Source organism: Engraulis encrasicolus, chromosome 12 (assembly GCF_034702125.1).
Source record: "Engraulis encrasicolus isolate BLACKSEA-1 chromosome 12, IST_EnEncr_1.0, whole genome shotgun sequence".
NCBI classification, from domain to species: Eukaryota; Metazoa; Chordata; class Actinopteri; order Clupeiformes; family Engraulidae; genus Engraulis; species Engraulis encrasicolus.
This window is the reverse complement of record NC_085868.1, coordinates 56,697,578-56,709,908: the sequence shown is the minus strand read 5'-3', so window position 1 is coordinate 56,709,908 and position 12,331 is coordinate 56,697,578. Positions and strand designations below refer to the sequence as shown.

The 12,331-nt window shown below is 42.4% G+C and overlaps 1 protein-coding gene across 3 annotated transcripts in view; it reads left to right on the top strand.

The window, feature by feature from the left end:
• The window catches only part of LOC134459952 (NACHT, LRR and PYD domains-containing protein 3-like), a 57,035-nt gene that overhangs the window by 39,524 nt on the left and 5,180 nt on the right, over window positions 1-12,331 (top strand). For all 3 annotated transcript variants that reach the window (XM_063212463.1, XM_063212462.1, XM_063212461.1), the window contains exon 9: window positions 5,393-5,566. In XM_063212463.1, coding sequence (XP_063068533.1) covers window positions 5,393-5,566 — 174 coding nt within the window. The remainder of the gene's footprint in view (window positions 1-5,392; window positions 5,567-12,331) is intronic.

Here is a 12,331-nt window from a genome sequence, read left to right as displayed (position 1 = left end):
CCTTTGATGGACATAAAGTGAGGATATTTACCAAAACTTTTGCACTGGGTGTGTTCTATGAAGACTAAGGAAGGGGCTGGTGGTTTGTTTGATTGACGTGGTCGATCTGATAACGCTACGAGGTCTTCAGCGGTAAGCGATTACATAATTTTATCGAATATGACTTTTCATAATTTCTTCATAAAACAGTGAAATGAATGCAGGGTGTGTGTTTGGGTCAAAAATGAGTCTTATGGCTGGAAAGACGAAAGGGAAAGCTTTAATTTGGTATGATGGGTGACTATATTTCGTGCAATACACAAAATATGAAATATGAAATATGATCATAAACGGGGGCGAGGGCGCCCCCTGGAACGTTAAGGAGTTAAGTTTCCAAACAAACTAATTGGCAAGCTTAATCTTATATCATTTGATAAATACTCTAATGAAAGCGAACATTTGCTTGTTTATTTTGTCAACAGTGTTATGGACAAATACTATGTCATTTCAAACATATATAAAATACTACAGAGTTGAAACAACATACGTTTGAAAGTGCTTAAGTCCCTTAGCAATAATGTTGTCATTAATCTGTGCAACTGATAGAGAAAATGTGATTGTTGAGCTTCATAAGTAGGATTTTATGATTCACTGTGATACAGACTGACACATTTTTCATTATAAATCCCTGTAACGTCTGATTTGAATTTAGTCACCCTCCTTACACAAGACTTCCTTCTCCAGAGATAATCCCTAGTGTCTGTTCATAGGATTTGTCCAACACATAAGGGATCAATAGCTCAAAAACACTTTCAAAACAGTCAACTGTGTTACTCAACTGTGTTACGGTCAACAATGCAGGGGAACAAGTCGGGACTTTTTTAGGAGAAAAAACAGAGCAGACAAACCCATCTCCCTAGAACACAAATTATTTTGTTTGTTTGTCTGTCAATATGGAGATAAATTGGCAAAAACATACTCCTCCTCAACTGTCAATTGAAACACCATTGACGGTAACACGTCCCCCCCCCCCCAGGTAGCAGGTTGGTTGATATTCAGTAATTAGCAGTTCATTCATAAAAAGTGCTCAAGTGCACAAGCCCTGCTCTGTCACTGCTGCCCGGCCGGTCCTCGCTGCTTTAATGGGAAGCGTTTGCTTCTGCAGCCACTAAACGCTCGTAGGTAGGTGGTAGCTACCAGAGGTTTAGTCCGGAGGAGCCGAGGGCATGCACTCTGCCTGGGTTGTCACGGTGGGCTTCAGTCCTCGCTGCGGTTACTGGAGGCGCTACCTCTGCAGCATGCCTTACGCTTCCAGGTAGTCTCGGAAGGTTTGGTCCGGAGGATTCTGAAAGCACTCTGCTGTGCGTGACGAGGGGACATGTTTGTGCCTTTTGCAGAATGAAGGGCAACGCCACTGCTGCTTTGCCCAGTCTGATTTTATGATTGAGTCCAGTTATTGCCCTGTTTGTTATTTTTGATTTCTTTCTTTTTGTTTGTTGTTTTGATTATGTTTGTTGCTGCTGCATCGCTTCACCACCCTGCTGCCTTGGGTAGGTAGGCCCACTGACCGCTACCCCTAGTCATAGTGTGAATAGGCCCTTGTTGATGGTCTCATTTAGCCTTTTCGGTCTTTCTATAGCCTGAGCAGTTTCACAGGGCGCATGTCATAGATTTGTAGTGGTAAATGAGCACCCTATAGTGTTTGCTGTGATCACGTGTGTAGTGCTTTGAGTGCATCAGCCCCGCTCTCCTAGTTAAAGTAACCAACCTCTGAGACTGCTCAGGTCTGGCCATTGTTAGTGAGAAGCAATCATTAGTCTGGGTGGCAGTAATTGAACCTCTTGTGTGCCACATTTTATTTATTATCTATTCTGTTTATCAGCAGCATATTTCTGTTTTTCTGTTCTGTTTGATTATGTTTCAATAAATATTTACATGTATTTTGACCTGAACTCATGTCTCTGCCATTCACTCACTTGCCTGCGTGTGGGAACCCTCTTGCTTAAACCTGGTCTAAGAACCACTGTTGTACAAGTATATCTGGTGGTGAAAGGCCACCAGTGGCGTAGTCGTTAAAAACACACTTTGCCAAGACCCTTTAGGACCCCCGGTTACAGAAGTATGGAGCTCAAAACTTCCCAAAAAGTCTTCCCATGGGTCATTTCACGTGAAATCAGACGCTTTGGGACCCGACCGATCCGGATTTCAATCATACTTGGTGTGCCTTTTTAGTAGCAAGGTAGCACCCCAGAACTGCATTGGTTTGAATCTGACACTAATATTAAGGGAGAAACAGACTAGGAAAGGTTCACATTTTAGGGTAGGACACTATACATTCAGCCTTGAATATATCAGTCAGTGTTAGTCACAAAAAGATGCCTGTGGTATTGTTTGAAAGCTCTTTTCTGGCTCTACATATTGCACAATCAGCTTGGAATACAACAACTCTCAGAATATGAATTATGATAAATTGAAAAATTAAAAATTGAATATCTTAAAAAACTATATTTTAAAATGGCCAGTTCCTTGTCCAAACGTAGCCGGCAATGTCATTAGCAACACCTCAAATGCTGGTGTTCGGTTCTTTATTCATTTCAGAGAGAATTTGACTCACAAATATGGCATCTTACAGACCACTTACTAATAATATGGTAATAACATAGTAGCATCACATGACAAAACAAAAACAAAACAAAAATGGTCATTGATTATCTCTTTAAAGTACGGTAAAGGGAAGATGACACAGATACACAGAGAAGGAATGTTCAAACATTCACATATCATCATTTGGTGTGTATAAATGGACATCTGCCTTAGTTTCTGAAACCTGGGACCATGGAAACTGACCATTTTTGTTTTGTTTTTGTTTTGTCATGTGATGCTACTATGGTATTACCATATTATTAGTAAGTGGTCTGTATGATGCCATATTTGTGAGTCAAATTCTCTCTGAAATGAATAAAGAACCGAACACCAGCATTTGAGGTGTTGCTAATGACATTGCCGGCTACGTTTGGACAAGGAACTGGCCATTTTAAAATATAGTTTTTTTAGATATTCAATTTTTAATTTTTCAATTTATCATAATTCATATTCTGAGAGTTGTTGTATTCCAAGCTGATTGTGTAATATGTAGAGCCAGAAAAGAGCTTTCAAATAACACCACAGGCATCTTTTTGTGACTAACACTGACTGATATATTCAAGGCTGAATGTATAGTGTCCTACCCTCACATGTGAACCTTTCCTAGTCTGTTTCTCCCTTAATATTATTTTCAGATTCAAACCAATGCAGTTCTGGGGTGCTACCTTGCTACTAAAAAGGCACACCAAGTATGATTGAAATCCGGGTCGGTCGGGTCCCAAAGTGTCTGATTTCACGTGAAATGACCCCCATATCCTGCCAAAGAGATTATGACATCACGTGATGTTATTCGTATGGCCTAAGACCAAACCATTACTGATTTATGAAGGGGGTTTCCGACCGTGACACGGTTAACACAGTTTTCGTGGACACACACAAAATAGCAAATTTCATGTATAATGGAAAGGACAGTGGTCTTTCTAACAGTTTTGTCATGTTGTGATGATTACTATGAATCAACATTTGCAATCGTCTTGGGCAAAACAAGTTTCTTTACATGCTAATATGAAGACTAAATCTGACATTTGGAAAACAGGATAGCATGAAAACGCCCAAACCAGTATTAACACATTCAATACCAGCCTTTTTTTTTTAAATTTTAGCTGTAGACTCCCAGCCAATTTCATCATTTTTTGTCATTTTTTGAACTGCCACTGAGTATTTTTTCTTCAACCCACAGACACATATCAGGGCTTGTGTCAAGCCCACAAACCAAGCTGTCTGTATATTTTTACGGTGTGTTTCTAGCTTATTCCATTCCGAAGTTATTCCACTTTAAACGAGCACTGGTTTTCAACATTCAAACGGGTGCACTCTTTGACTCTCCGACTTGAAATTGCGGGTCTAAATGCATTTTCACGCCCGAAGAACAACTCCGGTAGCTTCCAAGTAAACTATTTCGATGCAAAAAATCACCTGGTCAGGCTATTGTTCAGAGCCACATCATCTGAAATGCTGGCTAGCTAATGTCACTTGACTGGCAGTTTTCGTTCTGTAGATAAAAGTCGACATGCCAAAGTACTCACCCAAAATTAGGTCACTTCCTGCTGTGTTGCATGCTGTTTTTCATTACAACCTTCCATTTTACACCTATCTTGATGACAGCAAAACTCCTTATCCTTCCATCATATGTTTAGGAACAGGCTAGCTAGCAAGGCACCGACAGGACATGTTTTGATGCTCTAGGAAGTAAATGGAGACGTGACGTGACGTGATCAGGAAGTGGTTTGATTCGCTATAATAAAACTCAAATACTGTGTGTAATAAAATGCACAGATGATGAAATATCCAGATCCTGACTTTGTAGGAGTTTTGACTTTGTAGGTGTTTTCATGATCTATGTCAGTTCTGTTCATCACATTATCACACAGAATGTGCATTAGAATGTGTAGATTCGGAATGCAATAAAAAACGTAAAAACGTAATTTTACGGTTTGGGAACCAACGCTTGGGAGGAAAAAACATATTTTTACGTGACTTGGGAGTGAATGTGTTAAATATTCATTCTTGCTGAGAGAAATAATGCCATGTCTCCTCTTTCTATACCAGTGGTGCTCAAACTGTGGTACGCATACCACTGGTGGTACTTGAGACATCTCTGGTGGTACTTGGAAGAATTCAATTTTTGTGCATTGATTTGAAGGCTGATCTAGTTGTTGCTGTCGAAAATGTCTCTTTGGTCTCCCATTTTGTAATATTGAACTGTATGAATCTGAAAACATAATGCAGAATAATATTAGGCAAGCAAAGACATTTTTAAAAAAAAACTTGCACTGAATGTGACTGTAGCTGTTGATGCTGTTAGGAACCTCTCCTGTATTAACTGGCAAAAGTGAATATGGAAGGCCTTTGCGGCGATATTCTAATGTTGGTTGTCAAGGTGGTACTCAGAGAGCTCAATATTTTCTCGGGTGCTACTTCACACAAAAAGTTTAAGAACCACTGTTCTATACTATATGAAAGATAAATGTGTGCTAATGTCAAAAGCATCATTGGATGCAGTTAATAGTCAGTGGAATTGGCAAATAAAATCCATGGACTTTAAAGCGCAGCCGAATCGTAGAATGACCCACATACACATCATGGCAAGGAGTCTGGCCTGGAACAGCTCAAGCATTAGTGTAGTAGATGGTCAAGAAAGAAAAGAGGCTCAAAGGGACTATCTTTCTGTGTGTGTGTGTGTGTGTGTGTGTGTGTGTGTGTGTGTGTGTGTGTGTGTGTGTGTGTGTGTGTGTGTGTGTGTGTGTGTGTGTGTGTGTGTGTTTTCCAGGCTGCAGACCTGTAAGCTGACAGAGAACAGTTGTTCTCTTCTGGCCTCTGCCCTGTCCTCAAACCTGTTATGTCTCAAAGAGCTGTGGCTGGATGATAATGGCCTGAGAGACTCAGATGTTGAGCAGCTCCATTCTCTGCAGAAAGATCCCAACTGTAGACTGGAGACACTAGGGTGAGTAAATATCTATAAACATCTACATGTCTCTACACTTCTCTTCTTGACTGACATCTTCATCTGTCTTATTGTCTTCTCTTTCACATCTACTCTCTCTATCCCCCTCTCCCTAATGTCTATCTCTCCATCTTCTCCTCCACACCTGCTCTCTCTCTCACCCCCCGTGTTCTCTGTCATTATCCTCAAGCCATTCCCCTGTTGCCCCCTTCTTTCTGTCTTTTAGCTGTGTGTGTGTGTGTGTGTGTGTGTGTGTGTGTGTGTGTGTGTGTGTGTGTGTGTGTGTGTGTGTGTGTGTGTGTGTGTGTGTGTGTGTGTGTGTGTGTGTTCTGATAGTCTTATATTTGTGGAGTTGCTTTGGCACAATCCCTGGTGCTGAACAAAAGAGTAATGTTTTGTAGAAAAAAGTTTGCACACTCCTATGGATTTTTTCTCTTTTAGGTTATTTTTCATTCAATTCACTCTATGGGAGTCACTCATTGACTGACGGCCTAGACGAAGAATGTAAAATCACTCCTGAAAGGTGGACATTTTGCGCCAAAGGCAGGGCTCATCCACTGCCTATATTAGGCATAGCCGCAGGCGCGAACACCATTCTTACACTCTCTTCGGCTGTGTACTGCTCAACCTGCTGAGTTCAGCTGTCCTCCATAGGAGTGTGACGGAAAGGTGCTACTTCGCTGGGCGCTCAGCACGACAAAGGGCTTCTGCCGAAGCATACAAGTGGACTAAAGTGCTTTGTGTGTACATTTTTGACACTTTGGAGACTTCTTCGCCAACCCTTTGTGGGATTTCGTCAAAGGAGTTAGCCACGTGAATCACCAAGGGTCAGCCCAACTAGTTGATTAGCGTGCTAACTTGCCATTGAGCTAACGGTATGACCTAGCTCAGTGTTTCTCAACCTTTTTTTTAGGCGAGGCACCCTTTCAATTAAGAAAAAATTCAAGGCACCCCAAACCAATAGGCCGTAACATGGCACCACATCCGATACCACACAAGCTTAGAAAAGTAACACATTTGGAGATGTCACACAACCTACGTTCGAAGTTGACGCTGACTGGGGCGACCTATACTTACTTTATTGTGCGTAAATGGCAGATGAAAGACTCCACTGACTAACATTAAGTTATCAATTTATTTATCAATTCGAGCACTTTGTATCCTATCTCTACAGCCATGCCACCCAGTGCATCACAGGTTTGTTTGGAGTCCCCACCAGTGCCGCGCAGCGCGCAGAGAGCGCGTATGGCATTGCCAAACGTTGTGCGTAATGTGCCTAGAGTGCCTTCGCCTGTTTTTCCCCCCTCTTCCTCCCACAACGTAGTTGTACCCCCAGTAATGGAGCACGAGGATTGAACAGAGAGTGCATCAATTTAATGCATTCCGGATAATGTCATTCGTACTATACAGGGAGCGAAACCGGGTTCCACTAGGTCCTTGTATGACCTTAAGTGGGCTGTGTTTGAACGTCGGTGTGCCCAACGTAATGTAATTAAGCGAGTTTGCGGAGCAAGGACCTTGCAGAACCACACAACGATTTATGAAAGGGGCAAGGCGTTAAAGCCCGGCTGCGAGACGGACGATGCCCCCCTGGGACATCGCTCTGGTGTTGGAGGCTTTGTGCACACCCTCCTTCGACGGCCCTTCTCCTTGCCTTGGCGACTACAAAACGTGTGAGTGAATTATATGCCGTCTCGGTCAAGCCTGCCTGTGTGCAGTTCACTGAGGGCGATACTCAGGTGGTTCTGAAGCTGAATCCTGCGTTCATGCCCAAGATTCAGAATGCTTTCAGTTGTGAGCCAATAGAGCTTAGAGCTTTTGTGCTCCTCCTTTTCAGTCAGCGGAGCAGCGGCGCCAGCACAACTTGTGCCCTGTACGCGCTTTGCGCATTCACGCAGTCTTTCTGTAAGACTGATTAGCTGTTTGTGTGTTTCGCTAACCCTTCTAAGGGTCTTGCTTTGTCCAAGTAGAGGCTTTCCAAGTGGCTGGTACAAGCCATTCTACTGACTTATGAGTCTAAGGGGCTTGCTCCCCCTGCTCAGGTCAGGGTGCACTCGACGCGCACGGTCTCTACTTCATGGGCCCTCTGCTGGGTCTACAGGCTTGATGTGACACCTCTGGGACATAGGGTATTGGGCACCTTCCTTTAAGAGGACTCCTATGGAGGTCCTTCTCATTGGTCAGTCAGTTACGATCCGGGAGTGATAGAGATGACGAGTGAATTGAACGAAAAAGAACAATAGGACTCGTATGAGTCCCCAGTTCTTTGAGTGAGATGAACAAGTCATCTCTCTACTACCCCCTGCTCGACACAATCGAAGAGTGTGCAGCATTAACCGTGCGATCACGGATAGCAGAAGTGATTGACTTTGTATGCAAGAGCAAGCGACAGAAACGTCAAAAGCTGCAGAAGCATTTCTCGAACCAGGGATTCTTGAGAAATGGGACAAAACATGTCCGGGAGATAAAACTCATGTTTGTGCTTGAAATGTAATTAAAAATTGCAACAAAATTAGCTGGAATGATAGAAGAAGAAGTTTTGTACACTAAAATATTATTTCATATTTATATAGTTTTATTTTTTTTATTTTAGTTATTTTAGGATATTATATGTATATTAATGTGTATATAATGCATATAACTACATAATATTTCGATATATGGACAAAAAAGTGAAAACTAAAGTTTAATTCAAAACAAATAAACTTTTTAAAAAGATAAGCTTAAGAGTATAACAAAACTACAAAATAAACTGTGAAAAAACATTTTGCACTATATAGGCTCCAAAAATCAGACCAGTGTCAACTCCATCAGTTTTTCTGTCAACTCCGTAAGATTTTCCTCAGCACTTTCAGGTATTTTTGTAATATTTTGGGGAAAAAGCTAATTCTTTATTTTTTTTTTTTGTTTAGGCAAAGGATCATTAGATCTATACCACCATGTATTTTAACCACTTTAGGTGTTTTCCTCATGGTTGCAAAATAAAAGATAAAGTCTGAAAATGCCAATTTTTCGAACTCTGTGTGTTAATAACAGTCTTAAATTAAAATTTAAATATATACATTACATATTATTGTACATCAAGGTAACTAAGTATCATTACAATTCAAATCAGAGCTAAAGATTCTTGTTGGACTATTATAATAATTTAATTATGCACTTTTCTTGTGTCTGACGGAGTTGACGAAAATCTAGGCATGTTAATTTGTTAAAAATGCCTTTTTACCTGGAGCCTGTATTTTTACATGCTTGAAAACTACACATCTTTATCTACATGAATATATAACTGTTGCGGACAGATTTTTGGGTTGAGAATGTGATTGACATGCTGGGTTGGTGACGTACGTGGTGATCAAGTTTGTATATCACCTGGGCTACTTGGGAATGGTGGCAGTAGTAGGGAGTAGGTGTTTAGGGGAAAGCCTAAATTTTGTTGACCGCTTCTTTGTACACGCTACCGCTCGTTTGGGCCACGCTACACCACTGGCTTTATTAAGAACCGCTTAATGACCACGCTACTCTGTGCACTTTAAGCCAATTGTTTGCACAGCGCACTTTCACTCCTTGCACGGTTTGCACACCTGTGACTTCGATTCAATGCCTGGATTTAATGGTCCCTGTGAAACCTTTTACCTCGAAGATGAAACTTGAATAAAACCAGCAACAAACGGAAACGTGGATCTACTCGGAGCCTTTTGTACAACGGCGTGTCGGGCAAACCTTTTCCCTAATTCAGCTACTTGGCGACTTAATATTTGTTTGATACGTCGCCACAACATTGTCAACAAAGTACGGCATTTGCTCGGACGACAAATGAAGCATAGCCTAAAACCCCAATGAGCTCACACAGCCAACACAACGTGAACAAAGCCGTTTGCCTGAACAGAGAAGACAACAGCGGTAATGTACCTAAAGTTTATTGAAATATCGCTGGCTGGGTGAACGCTGCTGCTGCTGATGGTTACTTCCTGATGAGCTGACGTCGAGATTACGTCACGTTTCATTCATTGTTTGGACTGGCTACTGTGGCTTGGCTAACGCAAGAACACTGTTTATTGGAATCATAGCGTTGTGTGTGTGCGTGTGCTGTTGCTCAGGGTGGATTTGTGAATAGACTACTGTTGTTGCTTCGACATTTGTATTTGATGCCGTGATTTGCATGCCTCATTGGAAAACTTAAAATGAGTGACCAAGAAGCCACTGCTGTGAAAGATGGGCCTGCAATAATGAATGATAAAGAAACCCCAGTTGTGACAAATGTAAAAACGTGTGACAAAGAAACCCCTGGCGTAAATAACGCAACAATGAGTGACACAGAAAACCTCAGTGTGAAACATGCTAAGACGAGTAGGCCTAAAGAAGCTCATGTCGAAAATGCTCAAGATAAGAGACCCATTGTCCTCACTGAAAAGGCTCTGGTAAACAAAATTGCAAATATTCAAACAGAACGAAAAGAGCATGTAGACAAAATGAAAGGTATCGTTACTTCTCTGAACAAGCTAATGAATGCTGATGAAAATGAATCCCAGGTTAAACTGTTGCTCAATGAATTAACACAAAGGTTTAAAAGGGCCTGCGAACTGCATTGCTCCCTGTTACCACTAATGCCCGCTGAAGAGCAAGATGAACAAAATGAATGGTTCCCGAGCATAACTAAATTCAATCAATGGTTTATTGAGGACGTACAAGCATGGCTTGCAGGCATTGTTACAATTTCGGGTAGGCCATCAGATGAAGGGTCATCTCAAAATGCCCCACTGGAGGGAGATGTGCAAGCAAATGAGCACACAGAACTTCACCTGCCTCTTCATCCTCAGTATGATGAGCAAGACGACCTATCTCCAATGGACAGTGTGTCAAACATTGGAAGTAGAGCAAATTCAAAGACCTCTTCAACTGCTTCTGACTATCGCAGAGCCCAAGCTGAAATGGTTGCCTTGCTAACACAGCAACAAGCACTTAAGGAGAAGCATAGCATAGAGCAACAGGAGGAGAAATTAAGGAGAAGGAAAGAAGAACTTCAAATTGAGGCAGATATCGCAGCAATGGCTGCAAAAGCGGACATGTTGAAAACCGGATCAACTGTGTGGAGCACTGCATCAAGAAAGTCATACGGAATGGAGTCTTACTTTAACAAAAGGGCCTTTAAAACGCTTGACGCGGATGCAGATACATTTGTCCCAAGGACACATGACTTAAAATCAAAAGGAAATCCAGTTGCTTTCAACACTAAGTCTACAGTGAAACAGCAAATGAAAACTAAACGAGCCCCTCCTCTCACTGGACCTTCTGCACGCGTGAAGCAGAATGCACACTTACCGCTACAATCAAAGGCAAGCTTGCCAGTACAACAACATGCACACGGGTCTTCACAACAAAATTCTGGCTCAGAAACCAATGCTAATCTTGTTTCAATCATGCACACCCAAAATCGTTTCACTCAGATGTTAGTCCATCAACAGAGTTTGGCAACGTTGCCGAAGAGAGAAATATCCTTTTTTGACGGAAACCCTCTTCAATTCCACGCCTTCATGAGATCCTTTGAACAAGTGATTGAGTGCAAAACTAACAATCTCGATGACTGCCTCCACTACCTGGCTCAGTACACTAGGGGGCAACCTCATGAACTTGTTAAAAGCTGCCAACATATGGCAAATGGTGCTGGATATGTGAAGGCTAAAACTCTCTTGCATGGGCATTTTGGAAATGAGCACGTGATCGCAGCTTGTTACCTGAATAAGATCCACTCATGGCCATTTATCCGATCTGAGGATACAGAAGCGCTTCAAGCTTATAGTCTCTTCCTGCGCGGATGTTGCAACGCAATGGAGGAGGTCGACGGCCTCTCAGAGCTAAACACGCCTAGCAATATGCTTTCTGTGATAAATAGGCTTCCTTACAAGTTGAAGGACAGATGGCGGTCAGCATCGTGGGATATCCAAGAAAAGCAACATCGTAGAGCTGCATTCATGGACATTGTCTCCTTTTTGGAAAGGCAAGTCAAAATCGCCACAGACCCCGTGTTTGGGAACTTGTCTGACCCCCTGTCCAGCCATCCAGCAGCCAAGGCCAGCGATGGAGGGAGGCGCACAGCGCGCCCAAGAATGAAAGAGAGTAGCTTCGGTACAACAGTCACGGGAGTTGGAGATGATCAAGCAGCAGGGCAAGAGCATCACGGCCCCAAGAAAACCTGTCTGTTCTGTAAGGGCACACATTCATTGGAGTTATGTTCTCACCTCAGTAAGAAGCCTCACAATGAGAAGATTTCCTTTCTTAAAAATAATGGCATTTTTTTCGGCTGTTTGTGCACTGGGCACATAAGCAGAGATTGTAGGCAACGTCTTTCATGTGAAGTCTGCACTTATAAGCATCCAAGTCTGCTCCACATTCATAAGGAAAGGAGTGAAACCAGGTCTGACAGCATGGAAGAGGAAAGTCCCGTTGCAGTTCAGTCTAGTGGCCTTACTGGGGCCGGTGAACACGATTGCAAGCTGGCCATTATACCAGTTAAAGTAAAATCAAGGAAAGGCCACAGAACCGTTGAAACATATGCCTTCTTAGACCCGGGGAGTTTAGCGTCCTTCTGCACAGTGGGTCTACTGGACAAACTGAATCTAACCAGGAGGAAGACAAGGATTCTTCTGCGCACAATGGGGCAGGAGAAAGTGGTGAACAGTGGCATCGTGTCAGATCTGGAGGTTGCAGGACTGCAGAGTGACGCATTCTGTGAAATGCCCGACCTTTTTACTCAGCAGAGCATGCCAG